Source organism: Corvus moneduloides, chromosome 9 (assembly GCF_009650955.1).
Source record: "Corvus moneduloides isolate bCorMon1 chromosome 9, bCorMon1.pri, whole genome shotgun sequence".
NCBI lineage: Eukaryota > Metazoa > Chordata > Aves > Passeriformes > Corvidae > Corvus > Corvus moneduloides.
Window position 1 is genome coordinate 7,737,517 of NC_045484.1, and position 25,862 is coordinate 7,763,378.

Below are 25,862 nucleotides of genomic sequence, written 5' to 3' on the forward strand. Positions count from 1 at the left end.
AAAAGTTCCTCAGTTATAAGGATCAAATTTTCTTCTAAAGGCTCTCTCAATCAAATCAGCATCATAAAATTAAAAATGTTTGCTTCAAATTACTTGAAAATAATGTTTCTCTGCCACCTTCTGTCCTTCCCAGGGGCTATAGGAGCACAGAAATGCAGTTCATCTGTAACTCCCAGCTGAGTCTGTCAACTATCTTTGCAGATTTTACAAAGTTGTAAGACCCAAAAGGAATTAATTGTTTTATTACTACTACCCATAAAAAGAAATTCCCCTCCTTCTATAATTCACTGCAGCAAAGCTCTGCCTGTGCATAGCATCTGTAGGCTATTAGTTTTGCAACTGCAATCTGTAATTGCAAAAACATGTCATTTAGGTAGGGCATGTGAATCCAGCCCAGTAAAACCAAAAAGGATATAATCCAGATTCTTTGCTTCTCTCACAAAACATTAACCCAAAGTTGCTGTATTTGTCAGCAAGACCTCAGGTCTTCTACAGAAGACAAATCCTGGATTCCCAGAATTACTGCTCAGCTGGAGACTGCCCCAAAAAGCACAGCCAACCCAAACTGTAGTGGAGAATGTTACTATCAGCAAACACCATTTTTCTGCTGGTCTGCCTCTTGCAGCCCAGCCCCACAAGCACAGAGCCAGCCAGGGCATAAAAACGATGCAGTTTCATGGGCACACTCCTTAGAGTGGAGCGTGATCTCTTCAGATCACATTCCCAAGAAACAGAAGTTGGATGGCTAAAAAGAAATTTATGCTAGGCTTTCTCCAAATGCTGGATCAATGTAACACTGGGGTTCCAAACCCATTTGCTAATACAGCTGTCCTCTGCTTTCTCTTCCAGCTGACTTCAAAGCACAGTGAAGTACTAGAACACTTTGATCTCACTTTGTGGTGACATCTCCATCCTGAGAGCTCTTCAGAACCCACTTGACAATGCCACAGCCAACCTCATTCACTGTCAGCAGTAGCCTTCCTCCACACAGGAGGGTGGACCAGAAGGCTCTTCAAGCAGCATTTCTAAGATCCTTAATGACCTGGGCTCAAATTTGGAAGTCTGTCAAGATCATACTTCTACCTCACCTTTTCCTTGTCTTGCGAACCGGCAGACCTCTCATGAAAAGACTGTATGAGAAAGATGCTGACAGCAATCAGGGTTAAAAAGATACCAAAGATAGCAATCAGGGTTAAATACACATGAGAAGCGTTCAGGAATAGCTACACAAGTCCAGGAAAGGTCACACAGGCTGTGACTGAACGCTCTTCTGGCAGAACAACTTAATTTCAAAGCAGCAGAAAGGATGCCTTCTTACAGAGCAAAAATGCCCACACATGCAGACAGCTGGGAATGCAAGAGAACTTTAAAATCCTAACCAGAAACAACTGTGAAGTAGAGCCAAGACTTCAATCTTTTTTAAATCAAGGCAATTAATCTGATCACAGTGTGTTCATTCCTACAACACATATGGCACAAGATCCAGCCCTGATGTGAAGTTACCGTCTTCTTGCCTTCTGCAGCAACAGAAAGAATTTGAATCTCCCATTCAAGCTCCACACTATGTAAGACAGCTGCAAGCCAAGAAGTAGAGTACCTGCAGTTGTCAATGCAACAGACTCAGCATCTTGGACAGCTCAGCTAAAGAAGCTGAGACACTCAGAATGTGGACACAATGCAGGATTCAGTCTGAAGGGCAACTTTTATTAAGTGGATCCAAACACGTTCCCATGCAAAGAAAAATTATATATATTACTAGTGTACAGGTGAAGATACATTTAAAGCTGTGAATAAAAATACTACTAGACCGCAAAACTCCATTTCACAGAAGCTGCTAATGATTCTAAAAAGTGTGCACCTGGTCCATCATATGGCACAATAGGACCCAACTGTTCATCAGCCCAAAAACCGAGCGTGCACAGATGCATTTCTGAGTTGAACACCTGCTATTTACCTTAAAACATGTTTTAGTGTCTGCAAAGAGAGCATACATGCCCTTTGCAGGCAGGAGATCAGGTACTGGATTCAGATCTGGTTTGAGGGAATAAAAAGACAACTGCAGCGTACATCTCGTGGTGTGACATCCTCCCTTTCCGGATCCATCCGCTGATCTGTGACTGCTGCCAACTTGCTGGAAATATATTCACTGGGGAGGCTAAGCAAACAAACTGAAAGCAAGGCTAATGACAGGAGGGAATAAAGTAAGTCTGAACTAAATTCAGACCAAACCCAGTGGGAGCCAAACTCAGGGTGCTCCTCTCTCTTCTCCCTGCTGGGACAGCCACAGCTTGCTGCTGCTTGTCCTTCAGTGCCTGTCCTGGTTTCAACTGGGAGAGAGTTAATTTTCTTCTTAGCAGCTGGCATGGTGCCTGTTTTCAATTTATGTAAGAATAAAGTTGATAACACTGATGCTTTGGCTGGTGCTGAGAAGAGCTTACCGTAAATCAAGGACTTTTGGCTCTCCCATGATCTGCCAGTGAGCAGGTGCACTGCTGGGAGCCTGGATAGCTGACCCGAACTGGACAAAGGGATATCCCATACCACAGAATGTTGTGTCCAGTACGCAAACTGGGGAGAACTGGCTGGGATTGCTGCTTGGGACAGGCTGGGCGTCAGTCAGCAACTGTGCTGTGCACCACTTGCTCCTCTCCTCTCTCTCTTTTTCATTATAATTGTTACTACTTTAATTATTATCATATTGATTTTATTTTAATTATTAAACTGGTTTTATCTTACAAGGTGTACTTTTTTTCCCCCAGTTGTCCTCCCCCACTGGTGGGGAGACAGGGAGTGAGCAAGTGGCTGCATGGTACTGATTTACTAGATGAGGTTAAACCATGGTACTGCCCAAGAGCAGACAGTGGCAGCTTGATTCTCATCTGCAGCCAGAGAGATGCTGCTTCTGAGACCACAGCAGATGTACAGGAAATTAGCAACAAATTTTTCCTAATTGTGGAAGTTGCATCAGTTACACAGAAATACATCAGAGGACTGGAAAGTCTGGGTTAGAAGAGTTTGTTATCCCTCAAATTCTTGGAAAAAGCAACTGGCCATGAGTTACGTTTCTGGGGATCTCCTCCTGCCCTCCATCCTTTAGCCTCATGTGCTCAGGGTACCTGAATCTCTCTCTAAACCTCTATGAAGCTAACTCCTCTTCATGGAGATGGAGGTAATCACCTCCCAAGCTGCGGGAAGAAATGATGTTTTAGGTCACAGGCAGAAAGCTGTTTTATAAACACAGGTATGTGTTTATTACTTTTACTAAACTGCCTTTGACCTGGTTTTAAAAAGATAGGTCTCATTTGCATTGTCAGTACCTGCTGGGTAAAGTGGCTTTGAAAGCACCTTTCTATGGAACCTAAAGAATTGGGTGCTCTTTCTTCTCTACCAATTTCTCTCCTCTGATTATAGTACTGAAAGTGGTTTCCCCCTCCTTCCACATTATGTCAAAGTTGAATAAAATAATACCTTTACATAATCACCCACAATGCAAGTGCCACTGCCAAACTCCCAAGAATAAAGCAACACGGGACATTGTAACAGGACATAAGGAAAGAAACACACCCAGGTATCACAGAAATAAACGCTCTTCTCAGCGAGCAGTTGGTTGCATTTTTGCCTGAACCTCCCAGGTATACCCAGAGCTCTGCAATGACTTCAGCTCAGACCCGGGTGGGTCTCTGCACATCTTGGCAGCAGGGACAGGCAAAGTCCCTGGGCTGCCGATGGCTGGATGGTGGTCTGGCACACTCAGGCCATGGCTGGGGCTCCAAATCCAAGCTGCCTTTGTTTCCCCCAAAATGTTGGTGCACAGACAACAAAGTTTTCCTATTAGGATGCAGTGGGCTGAATCCAAATTTGATGGCAGCGTTTTAAGCTGTGCAATGTGTATTGCATTCCAGCTGCTTGTTGGAAAGATGCAGATTCTGGGACATCTGTATGGCTAAGGATTCACCAACTATTCATATCTTCTTCTAATTAAAGAGATATTCAATATAATGATGTTAAAGAAGTTATTGCCTCTGTTACTAATAATCTCAGTTAAGAGAGTATGAAGATGAACTTTCCTTTCTTTTTTTTTGCCCATGGGTTTGTATTTAGCCTAGCCTGATGAGCTTTCTCCTTTTCACATTTGTATCTAAGTTTCACTTCTAAATCTCAATTCTGAGTCCAGATTTTTCGCCAAACGTCTGCTCTGTTTGAATTTCTAGTCTTGCTGAGGAAGACTTAAATCAGTTTTAGAACCAAGAGATCATTTTATAAGGGAAAAAGGACTATAAACACTTAACATTTCCCCCTTAAAAGAACCCCCTCAAACCAAACCAAGAAAACAATCTGATGGAAAATGGTCTTAAAAGCATATAGAAGGTATGTGATTAACTCATACTTGGAAGCAAAAAGGATCTTGGATGCCTGACATTGAGGATTCTTCCTTAATCACCCCCAAGCTACCTTAAGTGCACTTCAGAATGGCATAGCCTAAGCAATCTGATCCCCATGACCACCGAAAACAGGAGGGCTCCTTCTCCTTCCCTGCCATCCTCTGGCAATCGTCAGACTCTCCTGACAGTCCCCCAAATTCCTCAAGCTGTTTTCCCACCAAGACAATAAAACGGCCCAAGGAGGGATCTGACCAGAGTATGAACAGCCAAGGAACTGGCATGGACAACAGGAACCCTCCTTTCTGGTGGTGGTAAACCATGTAAATGACTCTCTGGTCTTTACCCTCAAAAAGTCCTGGGATCTGCTCATGTAGCTAGGGAAGAAATCATCCAGTTTTGAACAGTGTGAGAGTACTACAGTGCTGTACAAGCCATCATACAAGCCACCTGTACTTGTCCATTGTACAGCTTGTAGAAAACAGCAATTTCCACAGAAAAAGGTTTCTCGTGTGACAACAGTTCGCTTGGATCCTGGTCTGAAACCTGATAATGGACAAACAGAGCTGTAAACTGGTGCACGAGCATTACACTCCTAGTCCATCTCGTGACTGTGCATGTGAGTAACTGCCTGTCTGCCACAGCAATTGAATTAGCAAGATCACAGGCACCAGATTAGATAAAAGAGAGGGAAAGGTCAGCTTTGGGAAGATAAAAACGTGGAGATTCTTGCTTGCATGCTACTCAGAAGACATCAGGCTGTGGCTTTCAGGCTGGGCCTGGCTCTCTTCCTGCAGAGTAATATGTTTTCTTCTATCAGTACTTGCCAGCTCTCCACCACATTTAGAACATAACGACTCAAGCAAATAGAAGGCTTTCATCTCCCCACTCAGCGTGAGATCAATTTTTTCCAGCTTTAGCTGTCTCACAGAGCTGTCTGGGCTCCCTTTAAAACCTACAGAAGGAAAGGCACCTCCGGAAGGAAATCCAGTCCACGCAAGGGTAGGTGTTTGGGATAGGTGGGGAAAACTGAGAAGAGCTTTTCTGCCTCCATTAAGCAGAGAAGGAGCCTTGAGTGGTGCTTGAGAATTTGTGGTGCCTGTAGTCCATAAAGTAGCAACAACAATCTGTGAAATGATTTAAGAAAGAAGCCAGATGAAATGAAATTAAGGAAGAAAAACAGAAGTATGAGAGGAACACTGCAAATTAAGCAAACCTAAGCCTTTATCAGTGCACTTCTCACTTGACATGTGCCAATAACTTAAGACATCTAGAAGTACAGAAAAATGCTTTTGCCTTCAAGTGTTCTAATTATGTACATTTTTCTCGTGGAACAAGAAGTCTCAAGCTAATTTCAACATTTTCTACAAATATTCTGCAAAGTATGATGCAACTGTATCAGCTTCTGTGTAACCACAGAAGCTCTGTTTTCATAAATGTGGGTTTTAAAAATGAAATGCCCCATTGACAACATTTCACCAAACCACTGGAGTTTCCAGCTTTTTTATTTCAAAATACAGGGGACTTTCAGGTCAAAGAAAGCTCTACCAGAATTCTTATCATAGAATAAAGATGTGAGAAATGATGCATGAAAGGTTTTAGGTGACGACATGCATCAGTGTTTTCTTAGACACTGAGGGTACAAATAATAAGGCAAAATAATTGATTTCACTACACGGATAGCATCAATTGCACGGGCACTTTTTAAATCACCCAAATTACATATGAACCCTCCCCTCTTTTCTTGCTCCTGTACTGGTTTTAATTCTACACAAAAAGACTGAACATCTTAGACACACCACAATTTCTGCAAAATACCAGAGGTACTGAGCAGCCTGAAGGCACCAATCCAAATCCTCTCTTCTAGCTGGAGAGTCACTCAGCTTGCCATTAACCAGTTTAATATGTGTAGTCACAACTCTCTTTATTACCCCAACTCATCAACAAAAATACCTTATCAGGCTCTTAACGTGCAGGTCTACAGAAGAGCAAGAGCCTGAGGCTACATCCTCCTGGTGGATGTGTTCCCTTTCATTTCCATTCCCTCTCGCCCTCTGAACCTCTTCTGGCTCTGCAGAGCTACCCCTGACCCACACAAAGGCAAGTGAACTCCAGACAGTCCCCAGGCTGCAGATCATTTCTCCCTCTCCCTCTGATCCCACACAGATCTGTTTGTAAGCACACCAAGAGCACACACAGCCCCTATTAACAACTGCACGTGCCATTACTGGGAGGGAAACCCAGACCAGGAGCACAGCAACACATCATCTGATGGGCCAGATTGAACACTGTAACTTCCTGCAAGCCAAGGCAGCTGCATCAGGGCTTTGTCAGGACATTTTCAAACAGAAAAAGCGCTACAAGCAGGTAGAGGTGATTTTTAACAGAATCGGACAGAAGGTGCCACAGCTGAGGTACAGGGTTCTGGTTTCCTTCTTTTAATCCACACCAGTCTTGTTCTTAGATGCCTATTTCCTATGAGAATTAAGGTACTGGAAGTGACTTCTACAAGCAAACAGGTAACTTCTCAAATCAACCATCAAGATTTGGAAAGACTAAGTCATAAGGGTGTCAGTTTTGATCCACGTGAAGAGGTTCTACTCTGCTGGACAGTGATGGTTAGAACTGCCAGGAGAGCAGAAGAGGGATGGAGTGCTGCAGGGAATTAAAAGGTAATTATCTGAGAACTTACAGGATGTCAGGTTCTTCTTTCTGGCCTATCCTGCACTCCTTATATGCCTGTGTGCATGACAATGAGACTGAGGGACATACACTCTTTTAAAATGCATTTCTTACCTCCTTTTGACAAGTGCCATGGTGTGGGCAGTATCCTCCTCCTGGACTGCCATACCAAGCCAACACTAACCAACTCTACCCTGAAATGGAAATACCCTGTCACGACATTGCTGTTTACCCAGCTGGCTTCACAACCTTTTTTCAGCATTTGTAGAACCACACCAGTGTTTAGCCTGAACCCCAAGTTCCTTTCTGCTTGTATAAATGTAGTTCTTTACACTTATTCACCTAGAGCTGCAATTACCTGCTTTTGCATCTGTTGCTTTTCTCCAAATGACGGCACGTTTACATCCAGTTTCATGTGGATGAAACATCCAGTGTACATGTTTTTCTATGTTGGCACTTCAGAAACTGAGCTTGAGAAGTCAGGAAACTTCATGCCTGGATTGTATGCAGCACCTCTGCTGCCTGCTGGAGAGTTAAAGCTTACAGCTGGTTAGCAAATGCCAAACAGATGGTCCAGCAAGAGCAAAGAGAAATCCACAGTGTTACTTCCCTGATGTCAAGGAGATGCCCTTCTGGAGATGCTGGTCCCAGAGACAGCAAAATGGTTTCTTTTCAGTCACCTTTTCCAGGAGTCACCTGCCCACTGATTACTCACTGAGTCCTTGATGAAAAGCTCCAGGTCCGAGGGCTCAGCACTGTTCTTAGAAAGAAGAGCTCCATGCTGATTTCCTGGAAAGGAGATTAAACAAGAGCCTCCCAGATGCTAACAAGTGACTCAACCTAAGAATCTCCACACTGAGGAACAGCTTGGGAATGTGCACTTCTAGAGTCTCTAGAGCATTGTTTAACACACAGGAGCCTGGTGGGATTCAGATCCAAAGGCCTGTGTTCCTTCCTCACACGGCGCGACTCTCTGAGCACAGCTCAGAATGCCTTCCTCATATTGGATATAACCCTCTTGGAGACAGCTGACACTTGAAACCTTATTTTGGATAGTCATGAAACCAAGGAGTAACAACAATCACTTATGCAATGCTTAGTGACACTTTGCCAACCAGTTCCAAGGGCAGTGGCCCATGGCATTTAACAGGAAGTCCACTTCTCCGTGGCATCCTCATTGTGTAACGTGCTGTTCAAGCTGTGCATGTGCCCCTCCTGCACAGCTTTGCCTTCTCTCATGAAAAGCACTTTCCAGCACCAGAATTATTCACAGGCACATTTTAACATTTGCAATCAAAACACAAAGAGGATTTCCTGAACAGTGGTTTCCAGCGTGAAGGATCTCTCAGCTTAGCCCACGGCATTCCAAATTCTTAATCACTAACACAAAGCCTGACAGCCTCTACCAAATGTGCTGGCAAAACTGGAGTTTATCCAACTGCATGATGAGGAGCAAGCCATGCCAGGCACAAGGCAAAATGAGCTCTTCTCACATCCATTACCATCCCAGTAGATAGACCACAAGCAACTAGGAGACACAGAAGTTGAAAACAAGTTTTATGTTCCACTTTGAAGCAGTTTCAAAGCCAGTTTAAAGATAAAAATGTACAGTTAATTCTATCACACTTCTTGTCCTAGGAGTGTCAGCTATTTAAAAATAAAACCTGGAAGCTGCAAGAGTTCTGTTCGGTCCAGTGGGAGGTGATGATAATCTGCACACACTCATAACAGCACCTGGGCTCTTACTTCATAAAATAAGCTTTGTGTGCTGTCCAGCTAAAAATCTGGCAGAAGGATTAATTCAAACTGGAAGCAAATAACTTCATCTGACCAGAATTAACTCTAAAAGTGTGCCTAGGATTTCAAATAATGGTCTCAAATGTAATACTGTAATGATTAACATCCACTAAAATGTAGGACACTATCTAATGAAACCAAAACCACCTCAATTCTGCATGCTTTACTTTTATACAGACCCTGTCTAGAGTGTCAGATAAATAAACTGAAAATGAACAGGAAAAATCACTAGTCTTAAGCTGTGGAAGTGTGAAGTACAACTAAAAAAGCAAGCACAAGTATTTTAAAGCGCTCTCTTCCTGTACTATCATTCAAGGCAAACAAAGTATCACGAAGGTAATTTTTTCAAGCAGTTCATTCCCACCAAATTCAAGTCAATGTCTTACTGGCTACTGCAGTTCCAGGGCTGAAGGTATCATTTATGACTCTGTACAGTTAGGGCTCGGCCAACATCGATCCCACAATTAAATACTGCTACAGATTGTAAGCAAGAGCCCATCGTTCCCTTCTGGGAACTGTTCAGAATAATCTGAGCAAAATTCTCTTCAATGAATACCATGGTATCACTAAAGAAAGATGCATTATCATCTGGCATAATTAAAGTATTACTAATGCATTATTGAACTTGGGTTACTTCCTGAAGGAAGAGAACTGCTTCAGAGCTTCATATTTTCACCACCTGCTCTAACTGAACACACATTAATTGTTTGTGGATAAACTTGTGCTCCTGCTCACTTTGTTGACAGCAGTGTCTGTTCCATACTCTTATTAAATGCTGTTCTGTACTCATTAAGTGAGATACTGCTGACACTTCCTTCACTGAGACCATTCCCACTTTATAAGCACATCTTCCTCCCATGCTTCTCAATTATACTTCTCTAGCCTATGCCCACACCAATTTCATAAGCAGTGGGTCTTTTACAGAGGTTTTCCAAAACCAACAATCTTTCTTTCCTTCTTGCCCACAACTCTTTGTCTCTCAAGCGTGCAGCACATTTTAAATACATGTATGCTATTACTGGTCACGTCTGCCTGCAACCACTTTGGGTTCTGGAGACATTTTTTGCAGCATGTTTTTTTTTCACTGTAATTATCTGCAGTATATGTTGTCCTTCCAAATACTAGTTTAAAAATAACAAAGTATTAGTTAGATCTGGAACGTGTAAAGCTGAAAGAAGTTCAGTGACGGCATTAATATGATTCATGAAGTTCCAGCAACCATAGAGAGGACCAACTAATCAAGACTATACACACAAAATCCAAGAGGAGCTTTGCTTCATGCCAGACATATTCGAGTTGACTTTTCTGCCTCTGCTTATACATCTGTCCTCAACACCACATCCATTCTCGATTTTATTGGGAGGACACTGGGGTTCAAAGGGACCCAAGGAGATAAAAATCAGAGCAACTAAGACTTTGCTTCCAAAATGCCTTGGAATAGATTCCCAAGTAGGAGCAAAGAACAGAGCAAAGGAAACAAAACCCCACTTGATACGACAGGCATTACCTCCCTTCTCAGAAACACCATTCTGCATTGCTGTTCTGGCCCCTCCTACCCACTGTTTGCATCTGGCTGAGCCAGGAGGCTGCAGGAGATGCTGCACTGCAGCTGGCACTTGTGGCTGCTCCTATCTGCCTCCCACCCCTACACACCTGGGGTGTCTCACTGCCTGGCTGCTTCTCTTCCCCCTCCTCTCAGCCCTCCTGCTCTCCACAGCACACACACAGCTCTTTGCTGCTTCACTCCCCAAAGGATGTCCTTACGGTGACAAATGGTGACACAGTCGGGTTTGCTGGAAAATACTAGAAGGTGTTGATAGAAACACTTTTTAAGGAACTGCTGGCCTTAAGCTGCAAATCTAAATTAACTTCTTTTGAGCTTCCTTTTACCCAACTTGCAGTTGTATTGTTCTCATACACAAGTATTTTGAGAATCCCAGGACTGAGTGAGGCCATTTGTGTTAGTAGGCCAACATACATTTTTAGACTTAATTTTAGATTATTAGATTTCTCTCTGGAGGTTTTTAGACTAAGCTCTAAGATGCTACCAAAGACACCATCTTCCCCAGCTGAGTAACAGGAAGAGCACAGAGAAACCTTCTTCCCACCACCCCTCAGGCCCTTTGAAAGTCACCTCTCCCTGATCCCCACCTACCTGAAATATTCCATATCAGAAAGGAAAACAGTTCAAGAAAGACCAGAAAGCAAGCTGGCTTCATTGTTTTCATATGGACCAGGGATTTGGAAGGAAAAAATTCCTTAACACTGAAAGAATCCAAAGTTTTGCCAGAAAAAAGGGAATGTGTAACAAAGAATGCAGCAGGCCAGACTTAATTTTCACTATCAACACTTAGATGGAAACAGGAGGTTTTCATAATGGATTCTCAAATTTGAAAGTCAAATACAGCTGTAGTTTGACAGAAGCTGACTCACTGAGCTTCAGGGCATGGTGAAGCACAATCATACACACTGTTTGCCTCCTCAAATTCTCCCAGAGAGGCAAGAACTGGCCTCACAGAGAAGACAGGCTAAAGGGTGACCTCTGCTCTGAAAAGGAAAGGCAATTTTATAATGGATACTTTGCCCTGAGCCTCAGTTCTTTTACCACACTATGGTAAATACCACATTATTCTCAGCTTGTGTATAAAATATAGGACAAGATCTTAAAATCCTACAATCCTGGGATAAAGTAGCTTTTTTCCTCTGAATAGCTAAGCTCAGGCTCCCCTGGAAAAAGGGCAGTTTGTAAAATCTTTTGAAAATCTGCATGTTAACTTGCAACAGTTGCAAATATAGGACTCAAACATAGAGAATAGCTGCTCTATCTCTACGGGCAGCAGGACTATGTGGGTCTAATCAATTCATCTGAATGAAACACCAAATTACACGTCCCAGCCTGCAGAAATCCACAAAAAAGTCAACAGCAGAAAACTCCATGCTCAGTAAAAACCACCCATTGTCAAGTACAACAAAGTAGGAGGAAAGTATATGTTAGGACTGAATTTCTGGCTGTGAAACACCATCTGAAGCCAGCTTCTTATAAAGTTTTGCCTGCAGGATGTAGACGGCATCAGGAGTGCAGTGAGTTGGAACCTGCCTCGTGCTCTCTGAAAACACTCAGATTGTTGTTGCTAGAAGTGTGTGCAGCACAGCAAACTGCTGCTGCACAAGCATGTCAAAGCCAGACTTTATAATCTTGCTTCCTGAAAGTAATGTAACATCCCAAATACAATTATATCATCCCAAATACAATTAGCACAGCACAGGCTTATTACCAACAGAAGCACATAATAACCTAGACATTTTTATTCTATAAACAAAGAAAGAACAGAAGTTCTGATTAAAATTTGACTTAATAATTTCAGCAAAAAATTGTTTGCAGAACTTGAGAAACCCTTAAATGCTTACTGCAGATGTTGGCTTGTAGGACCAGAAATTCATAATAAGGGGTTTCCCTGAAGCTCTATGGTTTATGGCACTGAAACAGAAATTTATAAAGCAAAATCCTGGTCTTACAGAAGTTGGTAAAGGCTTTGCCATTGATTCCTATAGGGTCAGCATCACTCTTGCCCTAACAAACAGAATCACCTTTTATTATCTACTTTTTACTGCATTCTACTGAAGATGCTGTATATGCACTGCAATAAATGCAAGTGGCAAACTTTGATATTAGGAGACATTTGTGCTTTGAAATAGAGAAAGTAGTGAGAGGAAATGCCCAAAGTCCTCTGAATTTCCCAAGTGAATCAAACTTTAAACTATGTTTTCCTTAAGAACAGTAATTACATTCTTAACCTAAAAAATGTCACTGTCCTTAAATAAACCTGCAGAGATGTCATCAAAGGGTCACTGAGTGAACCTTCCAGGATGGGGAAATCTACTGCTTAATCATTCCAAGTTGTGGGGACTCTGATCCTAACCACACAAGAGTGGAATGATCTGAAGCAGCACTGACAGGCCAAAGTAAATTGGAAGGGATTTGTTTTCTCCAGTGATTTACTTAATTACTTTTCAAATTAACCTAGCTATTCAGGTAATTCTAGAAACAATCTCAAGGCCTGTACTCTGTGGCAAAACAGATGTGAGCTCTGAGAGACAGCTGTGTGGGTGCCAGGCTTACAGAGAGGCAGCCAGGTGTCTGTTCCCTGCAAACAGCACCTCAGATCCACCAACCCGAGTTTTGTATCCATGCTCCTCTGGGGTTTTAGAAGACATTAAGCAGACTTGGTATCATAGATGTTACAGAGCAGAAATCAAAGGTGTTGGCAGAGCAGCAGACTCTTCCTGTTTAAAAATGACATTACAGACTCCCCTGATAATAGCAGTAAATTAATTTCTTTAGACACTCAGAGCAAAAGCCCTGCTTCTTGTATGGACTCAGGTGATCCAAATGCAACTTTCCTCCTTCCTCCTTAAAAAGGAAAAAAATCCCATGTAATCTTCAACTGTAAATATGTAGATCTGCAAGTCTTCCAAGGCAAGGAAAGAAAATAACATCGATGAGATCATGGGAATCTCAGTTTTACAGGTATCAAGCATCACCAGAACAACATGCAGTGTGCAAGAGCTTTACTTCCCAACCCTGCACTTCAGAAGCCTTGGCTGAGTCCTACCGTGTAAGAGTTTGGGTAGCCCTAGCAAATCCAAGGAACTCAGGGCAGAGCTCCTGTACTGCAAGCGAGAACACACAAAAAATGTTACATTTTATCACATGCATCCAGGAGAAATGCTAGGGTTTGTGAGGCTGCACATGGAGCAGAAAACGGCAACAGATGATCCAGGAACATCAGCTGGAAGGGATCTCCTGAGATCCACAGTCCCACCTTCCACTCAGAGCACGGTACCACCAGAACCACCCACTCCCTGGAACCTTCCACTGGATGATTCTTGTTCTATTATGTTACAGGGCTGTTAACAGCTTATTAAGTATGTGGGAGTGTCTGCATGGCAAACTGTGAATGAGGAGAACAAAACCTTTCATCTCCAGGCCTTGGCTCCTCACTTGGACAAGCGCAAGCAACACCAGTGAACTGTGGAACAAACTGAGGAGGAACCAGTCCCCCCTCAGCTCCTAATCATCAGTGAAAAGGGACCTGTGGTCCAGAGAAAATGAAGTCAGCAATCCCCAGGAGGAGGTGAAAGGGCACCTCCCAGGCTGGGGCCCTGCTGATGGCACCCCTCGGGCTGTGCAGGAGTCCTTTCTTCTGCACTCACGAAAGAATCCAAGCAAGTCATTTAAAAGTGCCTCAGGGCAGAGCTTGCTGCTAGATCAGGTTTGCCCTGTTAAAACAATAAATGAGGTAATGTACAAAACTGCCTTCTATTTGAGGACATTTCATTCATAAAACAGAAATACCAAAAGCTTTGCTACCAAATAAACTTCGCAGATGGGTTTAAAAGGCCTCCGCACCTCTTCCTGCAGGAGAGCAGGGCCAAGCTGTAGGGATTCTGTGGCACAAGGCACACAACTTCCAAGGACAGCTCTGCAACTTGAAATGGGAGCTGACAACCTCCAGGTCATTAACCCGACAGTGTAAACAGGACCTATGGACACGTACATGCACTCAGGTGGGCTGGAGCAATGGTCCCAAATGCAGACCTCTACAAACACTGTTCTGCTTTGTGTTCTGAGTTTCCAGGAGAACTTTTATTCTCTGCTCCCTTCTCCTCATCCTCAGGATATGTGGAGCCTGGTGCTGGCTATATTTGTGTTGCTAGCTGAAAGAACAGCAGAACATGCCAAGCATTTAATAACAAAATTCCAGCCTTGTGACACAACCCAGTAATCCCAAGACTGGAAACTAACCTCATATTTCTACTCAGCACAAAACCTTAATCCTAAGAAGAGCACCACTATTTTCATTTTGCCTGAACCTTTCCTACAGATATGCATCTCACAAATTAAGAAACTTGCTGTGTACCAGGTGGAACAGAGTCGTATTACCTGTGTACGTATGGCATGTAGAGATTGGTAGAGTTATGACAACACAGAAACTGCTAAAACTAGTTATGATGATCTGTGTGCTCTTACACAGAACTGGCTACAGCTGGATGAGCTGTTGTTGTGGCCACTACTGGTCCCTCACTACATTGGGCCCCCTCTCAGGACACTCCTACAAAGAGGAAACAAATGGAGCTTTGTGGGCTCCTGGGAGGATCATGGCTGGGTGTGAACATGCACAGAACAATTCTCATCTAACACCCCAAATGCAAAATGGCAGGGCAGGAGGCTCAGCAAGCCAAGAGCCCAGATTCAGCCCAGGGACAGATGTGCATTATAGATGTATCTAATGACTCACCAAGACCTCTGCAAAAGGGAGGGAATAAGCTCCTCCAACCCCAGGTTGGTGTTTCAAGCACTGTTTGCCTTGATCATTTCCACCACCAGACCCTAATCAGCTTCTCACTACTGCAGCTGTCCTGGCTTCAACACCAGTCAGGGTTTCAGTGCAGAAAGTGCCATCAGACACCTGAAATTCCATTTTATAACAGCTTTTACTGTCACTAACTGCGCTGCAGATGTGAGGCTGTGCCTGACAAAGCTGCAGCACAAGCCTCTGCTGTATCTCAGCACAGAAAGCAGACCTGCTCATCTGTCTCAACTTACAAGTCACAAAACAGCAGAAAAACGGTGGCCCTACACACAGTCCTGTACAGCTGCGATAAGTGACACATAAAACTGCAAATGCAGGAGTTTTAGGGGAAGATAGAAACTGTATTATGTTAACAGTAATGATTTGTGCAGAGGGTACATTTATTTCTATACCCAGAAGCACAAAAGGTTTGTACTGCTATTTCATAGCTGTAATGTGTAAGTTTAACCACAGGGTTCATGAAATTTTGGGCTGTCTTGCTCTGGAACTACAATGTTTTCTGCAAAGCTCTTTCCATTCCCAATGTGATGGGCATATTTTGCAAAGACCATGATTTGGCCATGTTACCGTAAAGGATATACAGAAGCATCATTTCAAAAGAAACAAATTTACCTGCAACTTTGATTAAGTCATCTTTTGGATCTCTGTTAGAAGCAGTCTTAAGTACACACATAAAAGGCCAGTAGCACCCACTGCTACACTTACTCTGCGGAATGACACCACATAGAATGTATCCTCCCTTCGGTGAATTGCTTCAAAAAAGTCTTGATAGCTCCTCGGAGAGGCATAATACACTTGCAGCTCATTCCCTGAGTTCCTGCTGAAATAAAGAACGGCAAAGGTAATTATTTCAGACAAGACAGTTAATTTCAGTGAGACAGTGACTTTGAAGACCAGCTTTTTAAAGTAACCGCAGCAGCTCTTCATCCACTAAGTGGAGCATGAGGAACACAGGTGAAGACAATGAAACTACTCAGTACTTTTTGAAAGTTCAAGGTGCTTCAAAGGTCTAACTACGGCAAAGATTTCCAGATTTTTGTTCGTGCTTCTGAGGCCAGCAAAAACCTGTTTGTTAGCTCAACAGGAAAAAAAAGCTTCAACCTAAAGTGTCTGAAAAATTGTGATGACTTCTGAAAATAAATTTTAGGATGAAATGTCATTCTGAAATAAAATATAAAACCATTTAATAATTTAATAAATTTATTTTTCTGCTAAGAATCCAAACCACTGAAATTGAAAGAAGTGCAAAGGTAAGCATAAACAGAGCTTTTAATTTACTGTCAGATGACAAATCCACCTTCTTTCTCACCCACCCTTTTTTTTCCACGCTATGTCCTCTGGTCAACTCAAAGACTTGCTCTTGATTTTCAATTTAGACAGAGGAGCAAAAATAAGATACTCACATAATTCTGGCTTATCTTTTCCACAGTTCTCATCTTACACATATCAGACACAAGGAAAAGATGCTCTAAACCATTCTAAGCCAAAACACTGGCAAGTCCTACAATCATGGTACTTATCCACTGTTTATCTTGGAAAGGTGAGAAGTTCCTAGCATATACTGCTATCATTTATACTTTCCCAATCCCACTCCAAAATAACTTATTTATTTAACACTGGAAAGCTGTACTCAGGGAAACCATTAGCTGGACTTTCAACCTGTCATTTTAATTTCCCCCACTTTAATAGCACGCTGTGTTTGTGGCAAGGACATGATCAGGCTATCCCTCCCCTCCCAAGCTGTCTTCTGCTGACCCGGGTTTTGAACTAGGGGGGTTAATTTAGACTATTTTAGTACATCTAAAATATAACAAGACACAAATGTATCATCAAGTGACTTTCTCAAGCAGCAATAATAGTAGGCTGTCATTATCTTCTCCTCCACTGCTAACAGAGCCCTGTTGCAAGCAAAGGACTGCAGCTGCCAGGCCAGCTGCCCTTTCACAGGATTGGGGGTGTAAGTCCTGGGGGATCAGGAGCAGGCAGCTCTACACTACACATCCCCTTCTGCACAACTGTGCAAGAGAGGAATCAGCTCCCATCCTTCACACACAGGACACAAAGGCTGGAGCTAATGTGAGCTTGATTACTCATTCATGAAAACATGTAGGCCCACCAAGCCACCCCTGAGATGGAGCACTGAAGCTGGGCTGTGATGAAAGGCACGGTGCCCACGCACTGCTCGGTACAACACATCCTGAAAGCTGACCCGGGGCCCACAGATCTGTGTGCTCGCCCACACTCCACAAGATACAGAGAGACCTAAAAACCAGCTATGGGAGAAAACTGTCCCAAAGCTCTTGGAAACCACTGGGCCTTTATAAAGCTGTCCTGGTCACGTAACAAATCAAACACAAAGTGATATCGGGGATTACAGGCAGTTCATTGCATCTACCTTTGAACATCATCTGATAACCACCTCTCCATCAAAGGAAGGGAGGAACTTCCGAGCCAAAGCCAGGTGTGAAACTACCCGTTGTTTTAGTAACATCTTTGCATATTACAAAAAAGCATCATATTAAACTGTGTATGCCAAACAATGGTGCTGAACCTGGCCATTTATTGGGAGATCAATAAGTCTTTTGTTTTAAAACTTTGAAGGACACTCTGTTATGCACCACAGAGCACTGGGATGTTACACATAGGCTTGTTTTGGGAAGAAATGAGGCAAGACACAGTGATTTATGCATCAAAAACCGCAATATTAATAGTGCAAAACTTAGGAAAACAACTGCAGAGTCTTTTTGATACCTGAAGCCTTAAGAAACACACTTACAGAAGCCCTCAACAAAATCACCCCTGAAGAAAGCTACATAGACTATAAAGACATTAGGCGGGAAAATTTTCTTTGAAATCATCTTAAAATTTATCTTCTCCACTGCTCTGACTTCCCTGAAATTCTTTTCAATCCTCAGCTTCCTGATGGAGATTACAATGGAGATGGAGACCACCTCTTCTACCAGAGACATTCAGTAAACCTGAAGTTAAGCCTACTTTGAGCAGGAAGTTGCACTAGGGATCTCCTGAGGTCCTTTACAATCCAAACTACTCTGTGATTCTATGATTTCATGGAGCACCTAATAGTTGATGGCTCTGGGAGGAACTGGAAGTCTGTTCTATGTTCTTAGCAGTTCCAGCACAGTCATAGCATGCAGCTGCCATGACTCACTGGTTCTGTTCATATAAACATCATTAATCTGAAAAAAAACCCCAAAAAATCTCACTTTCTTCAGAGCACAACAGATTATTCCATGCAGAGCTACATGATGTTGCACACTGTTTCCAATAATCCAGATACTTTTTTTTCAGAGTAATGCAAGCATGTATATTAAACTGCTTTATGCCATGAGCCTTGTTCATCAGTGTTCAGTCAAAACAGCTATCCTTCATCTGCCTATAGAATTCAAAAAGCTTTTTCTTATTTTTTTTTCTTTTAAGTCAAGACATATCAAGATTTGACAGCCTGGTTTTTGTAACATTTGCCTGCAGCTTGCTCTTTTCCTCCAGGCTGATCCTGCTTTCAAAGCAGCAATGCAAATGGAAAGGCCACAGCTGTCTTTCTTTCCACAGCAACATTTCAGGTGGTGTTCTCACCAAAAAGTTTCATTTATACTCCATTCTGCTCTTACACTCCTCTTTGGCACCTTAGAGGAGACAGCCTCCTCAACAGTCTCACACAGAATTCAGGAGAGAGAAATTTTGTTTCCCTAATCTTTTCTCTCCAGTACTTCCTGCCACCAGGAAGAGGGACAAGATGGTTATGGGGAGGGGTGGGCAGGGGACATCAGGAAACGCTGCATTAATGTGCTCCAATAATCAGCAGATGGAGACAAAGAATGTAAATGAGACATAATGGTACTTTAAGTTCATCATCATAACTTGGTGATAGCTATAATGGCTCTACTCCTGAAGACAAAGAGAGAAACCTTTCCCTTACCAGATTCATGGCCCTTTGAAACCTTCTTAAAACTAACGATGTTCTCACAGATAGCCCCAAGTTAGTTCCTCCCGAAATATTCAGATCTGTTTAGAAAGGGATTCTGGAGAGCAAAGTAAGGATTTTCTTAAAACTCACGGCTAGAAAGACCCTGGAAGAGCGGAGCTGTGATACAGGGGTCCATTTAAGCGTAATATAAATTGTTAGAAGCAGTTATTTGCTAAAGGACAGAAATTAGTCCAAGAAAAGTAGCTGCATTTGGCTTAAGAATCCTGAAAAGATGAAAATGGGCATTCTTTACCAACTGTTGGTGAAAAACTGGGTTAAGTAGAAAGCAGTAACAAAGGAACTGTTCCGCTTTACCTGAGACTGGTGTCTGTGTAAGGCATGGCCATTAGCTGGGAATCTGCTTTGTCACTGAGGGAGCTCTGAAAAAGGGGAAGAAGGAAAAAATGACACAAGGTGAAACCAATAAGCATTTCCTTGGTTTGCCACTACATAGAATATAACACACAGAATGGGGTGCAGAGGTTAATCAGTGCTCTGCACCAGAAATGTGGATTTTCCCACTGGTGAAACATGAGAAACTGAAATGGTCAGCAATCAAGCTGGAACAACAAAACCAGCAGGATTTTAATACAGCCAAATTTGAAGTCAACATTCAGAGACAAGAAAGGGAGTTTGGCACCATACACAACAGTTCTAAATGTTCTACCATTCTGCTTTGGACACCAGTGAGAAGCATCTGAAGTTTAACACGCAACACTTCTTCCCTAGAAAACTGCAGTATTTCCCACATTGTAATGCTCAATTCCTTTTAAAGCTGGTACTACCCCTAATCAAATTAAATACTTTGAAAATTCATCGTCTTAATTTCAGCTTTGGTATCAGTATACCATGTAGGTAAAAGATTTTTAAAAATGGGAAATATGAGCACAAGTCTCATATAGATATATAAAAATATAAGCACAAGTCTCATATATATATATATATAGCCATATAGATATATACATATATCTATATGGCTACAATTCTGTAGCCTTACCAAAAAACCATGAATCCCTCTAGCTAAAATTTAAACAATAGAAATATTTCAACAAAACCAATCAGCTCTGGCCCTTAACAGTGAGTCAAATAAATGTGCTGTAGGTTGTATTTCTCTCCGTTGAGCAATTGCTTATCCTTACAGAAAAGCCACAAAAAGGGTAACTATTGATTTCATTTTAGAAAATGTAGAAGCTACTTTGATGGCTGCTAAAAAAATTCAGAACCCTGAATCCAAGAGCAGGAATGGAAGAACAACTTTGACAACGTAACAATCAACCAAACCCAGCAATTTCAAATGGGAAGTGTTGGCTGCCCTAATTACAGGCACGATGGCTACTTTTGTCTATAATGACAAGTGCAAACAAGTCAGGGAACACGGTTCATGAAATTATCTTGTCAGGCCACTGAGGCAGGAGCAGGAAGGGGCGCACCTGCGTGACTCGCGCTTTCTGCTGCTGGTTGTTGGACAGCCTTCGGGATCTGGTTCGCTCCACCTCGTGCCTGTGCACCCATCCTCGGAGTTCATGGGTCAGCCTAGGAAAACACACAGCATCAACACAGATTTCAAACAAGGCTGCCAGAATATTTCAGTTGCATACAACAGTTTAGCCACTATACAGACACTGAAGATTACTATTATTTTACCTTATGATAACTTATTTTTAATACCACAGTAAGAAAATACAATTTTAAGATTAAATGTGTAGGGGATTATCTATAAAGTATTAGATTCGTGGATGTTTCCACACAAAGTAGATACAGTCCATTCTTTTGTCCAACGAACAGTAATTTTGAAATTACTGGAAGGACTACTGAAATTTAAAATCAAAAGTTGATCAATTCAAGACAAATTATTGGTTAAGGCTAAATTATGGCACATAAATCTGAGAGGAAGAATGGACAGACAATGGAGATAAGGTTAGTGACTCATATCTATGGAAAAAGTAGAGCTAGGTGTTTTCAAACAGTGAGCAAAGAACATCTGCAATGTCAGGTTCAGTCTGCTTCTATCAGAAGGTGAAGAATAGAAGACCATCTCTTATATAATTCAGATGGAAATGGCTTTTAGCTGGACTTGATTTCCAAATAATTAACATTTCTACATATGAAGCGATTTTTCTTTTAAGCCACGAAAGCCCCCCAGACAATCAGAAAACTGTTATTTGGTTACTGCAAATGACCAGTGAATAGAGTGGTGAAAATCATTACTAAAACCATGGAAAGATAACAAAGATCCAAGTGGATCTGTCCTTACAGCAGCAGACACTGGACAGTGCAGACCCTTATGAGACACTGGCCACGTACTGGATGAACACCATGAATGGACAACAACATCATTCACAGCAGCCCAGTAGCACTCAGCCAACACAATTTATATCTCAACTCCTAATAAACTTTAAATGCTCACAAAAGGCAGTTTGCTCACCTCAGCGACTCTGTCCTGTTGATCAGAGGCCGGCAGGGGGGCGGCGGTGGTGAAATATATAACAGAGGTTCTTCTGAGACTATCATTAGTGCTTTGTTATCAGATACAGAACGGTCATACCTGGGAAAAATCAAGAAAAGCACATCAAGAAGTCCCTTAAAAAACTTCTTCATGACCCTTTGACCAAATCCAGAGAATGAGCACTAACACCAGCAGACCCACGAATATTACAGCTGCTCCTGTGAGACCTCTGATGCAGGTGAGTAACAATCCCCATCAAACATCCAATGCTCTCAGTCAATCCCTCAAAGGGGGCTGACAGCTCTCAACACAGGGAAGACAGATGAGCATTAGCAGATGTTGGATCTCTTCCCAAGAAGGCCAGATATTGATAGAATATGTAGTCTGTAAAATATTCCTCACAGAATGCAAACTATGTGATCTCTGTAGACACAACTTTCTTTTTCATTCCAGAGCTGTGCAAGATTTGCTACAGAAATATTACATTTATTATCCACTAAAACCATGCAGATAGACAGACCATAAGCTATATGACAGCCGAGCAGCCACAAACTATATTACAACTGAGTGGAGAGGATTTACATCTCTGTCTCCAGAATCTAGCTTGGTTTTGATAAAAAGGGAAAAGGAGCATGTATTTCTCAGTACAAAAATCTGTAATACTCTCACGGCCTCCTGAGGGGTTAACTACTTATCACCAAATACCTAATGTAGTTCTCTCTCTTGATAGGTTATCAATGTAACAGCCTCAGTCCTCTTGGTTTTGACAGACTTGTAGCTCCTGAACCTCAACTTCTTTCTGAAAAATCAGGTATAAGAGCTTATGAAAGCCTTATTCATATCCCCTCTCTTTCCCAGCTTTCTCTCCAACTTCATGTCTGCTTCTCGTGTCTGCTGCATCTAGGACTGATAAAGGAGAATATGCAGCAAAGAGCAAACAGTTTGCCAAACCCAGGGTGAAACAGTGAAAGAGAAGGAGGTACAGGCACAAGCACACCCTCCTAAGAGAACCACTCTACTCTTCTGTCCCATAGGTCATGGTCTAAAATGTACCACACAGGATACAAAGCCCTCACCATGGCTACAGCCTTAAAATGCTCCTGATTTATTGCCTTCTTTCTGCACGGCAAAATACATTAGGGCTTTCTGCACATCTGTGCCTAGCTTTGTTCAACCAGCCAAAACACTCTACTGGAAAGGGACAGCCTAATAGGATAAATCTTGTAAGGGGAAAACATGAGCTGTATTAGCCAGACTTCAATCTGGAGACAATTATATGTTCACTTATGCACTGCATGCTAGAGACCTAGGAAGTCTGAAAGCCAGTATTTAATTAAAAAGTGGATAAGCACGAGGATGGACTTGGACTTTTTAAAATGAAAAAGTACAGTGCTAAGTTCAGAGTGTATTCTTAGTCGTGAACTTCCCCAGTCTTCTCTTGAGCAGCTAAGAAAATAAATATTCCAGCTTAAAAAGTAAGAAGAGATAGATAATACGACAAATATCACAACTATGCAAGCTAAAATATAGATCAGAGGGAAAAAGCAAACAGATGAACTGAAGAAGGTCCTGAAAATCTCGGTGACAAGCACTTGTGGATATGCTCTCTTCCCTAACACTGTGCAGCACAGCCACGTGTACACTTCTGAAGCTCTATGTGTTGGGTACTCTGGCAGATAAAACACCATATTCATTTGAAAAGCAAACTGTGCAGCTTTCAAAACACTGTGTTTAAAACTCAGGTACTCTGTAAAAGAAGCAAGAGCACTGGCCAAAAGGGTGAGCAAGGCAGTGAGGGCTAAAAGCACCACTGCCCTCTGCCACCTAAAATGTTAAAGGTTTCCATCTCACCTATTAGTCTTCTCGGGAATGATGCCCTCAGGTATCTTCTGATCTGTGCTGGACTCCTGGACAGCTGAGAACTCCAGAAGATTTCTGGTCCGGTGGTTAGAACTCACAGTGGAATCAACTCCATTGGGATCCTTTTCAAATACACTGGAAAACATAATAAACATTGTAAAATGTACCACAAACATAAGGGGTCTGCAAGGCACTTTACTGTAAGGCATTAAATACTCAGGTGCGGAAGTTTCTGGCTGCTGTTACAGTACACGGATAAGGTGCATGTCATATCTAATGTAAAAGCTGATGTGTCATTACAATATCATCGTTCAAAGCACTAGCAGTCAGAAAAGCAATTCTGTTCTCTTTTTCAGTTTTAGTTGTTTGAAAGACTGCGATGCTCTGGTTTTCACATTCCCCCACATAAGCTTCACCTGATGAAACTAAGAATATTCTGCTTGTAACCCAGGTCCACAGGCATAAGAAAATTATCTACATTCAAATCAAAGCACTACCAAACTTTAACTTTCATCAGCCTCAAAGTACAATTTACATAGTTTATATGAATACAACATGTAAGAAAAACTTAGCTATCAAATTCCATGCAGCTGCAAGCCTGGAATGTTATGCCAGACATCTACCAGAACTGTACACAAATATGTTCAATTCTACTTGGATTTAGAACAAGTGGCAGGGCCAACAGGCCCATCGGCAGCAGGCCATGGTGCCAGACACCCTGTGGTTCTGGTGTGTACTCACATGGATGGAAGGAGCCTGGCCTGGGGGATGCTCAGCCAGCCAGCCATGCAGCACAGGAGTGTCTGTGCTGCTCTCCATGCAAAGAGAGGGAGCAACACTGCACATGTGAGCTGGGAACACAACCATACCATTGCTGTACCAGATCTGCATCCTCGGTCACAAGGGTGAGTTACAAGGGAGAACTCTCAAAAACACAGAAGCAATACTTCAATTTCTCCTCTCCAGAGGCTGGCTTTCCTCTTTCATAACACAGTTGCTTCCTGAAATATGCATGTTTACAAACTCAAGTCCTAACTTCTTGGCTGACAACAGCAGAGCATCACCAGCAGCAACACAGCGAAAACACAGAAGTGCAACAAGCCCCCAGCATGCTGATGAGATCTCTGCCATTCATGCTGATCACAGCCCACAGAGTATATTTTAATTCATGCCCCACCCCTCCTGTGCAGCAGAGCGTAAACCCTGCAGGGGAGAATTTCCTGGTTTTACATGGCATCACTTTGCAACAGGCAACAAATACAAATAGAGACAGGCAAAACCTAGCAAGGAGGGCAGATTAAATACTCCACAAATAAGCAGAAGGCAGACAGAATTGCCCAGAAATTCCCTCTCTTTTGCCAACACTTTTGCACTCCTGTTAGTAGCAACCCAGGTGTCCATGTGCGCAACTGTGCCATGTTCTGAACCACAGGAGTCAGGACAATCCTAGACCCAGGCTGACATTGCCTTGATTACCTGCTCTCCTCCGGGTTTCTACGCAGCAGCATGGAATGCGGGCAGCAGAAATGCTCCAGGCTCTGCTTTCACTTGTGCCAATGGGCAGAAAAATACTTAAGAGTTTCCTTACTGCCTGTGTACACCGGTATCCAAATGTCTTGCTGCTTCTACTGCATGGAAAGCTGGATGGTTTATTCATAACCTCCTATCAGGCAACACCATATCTATCCAATTTTACAGAAACAATCTCCACTACCCACTAGGTTTTATGAGATCACGTTTCTTCTCTGCCAATGAAAGCATCAGCACAACTGGCAGTGTCTCAAGCCCAAGAACCAGAGCTCAAAACTAAGGCTGATGCTTAAACAGACGCCTCATGTTCCTGCTGGAAGCCACCCACCTGTGAAATGCCCTTACTGCACTTAATCTGGAGTCACGACAGCCAGAAGTACATGGTAGTTTATTCACTAGACCAAGAATATCCCTCAGAAGATATGAAAGCTGTTAACTCTCCTGCAAATCCTTTCTCCCCAGCCTGAAGTGTATTAGCCATCCAGTTGCTGGACCTCCTGGATCTGGTCTTTCAGCCTATCCTACTTCTCTCCCTTCCCATTCAAAATGACACATGGAACCAGAGAAACTTCCCATGTAATTAGTTAAAGCCGAGAAAAATCTAAGCAGAAGAACTGTAACAAATTGCATTTTTCCATGACGCTTCTTCCTTCCTATTTGTCTCATTCTGCAAAAACGATTCTTGTTATTTCAGGTTCCAGCCTGGAGAGGTGAAATGTCATATGCAACACATTCCTACTGCAGTTCACCCTGAACTCTGCACAACAGAGACAAATCCAAACCAAGGATAAAGACACACACTGCTCTAC

The 25,862-nt window shown here is 42.5% G+C and overlaps 1 protein-coding gene across 2 annotated transcripts in view; it reads right to left on the reverse strand.

Annotated features, from left to right (window-relative positions):
- Positions 1-25,862, reverse strand: part of ATF6 (activating transcription factor 6) — a 73,263-nt gene that overhangs the window by 26,067 nt on the left and 21,334 nt on the right. Inside the window, exons 10-14 of one of the 2 annotated variants that reach the window (XM_032117315.1) lie at positions 23,515-23,658; positions 21,643-21,762; positions 20,648-20,750; positions 19,533-19,597; positions 15,938-16,049 (exon numbers count right to left, since the gene is read on the reverse strand). In XM_032117315.1, coding sequence (XP_031973206.1) covers positions 15,938-16,049; positions 19,533-19,597; positions 20,648-20,750; positions 21,643-21,762; positions 23,515-23,658 — 544 coding nt within the window. Of the gene's footprint in view, positions 1-15,937; positions 16,053-19,532; positions 19,598-20,647; positions 20,751-21,642; positions 21,763-23,514; positions 23,659-25,862 lie in introns of both variants that reach the window. The other variant, XM_032117314.1, reaches the window with a different exon arrangement.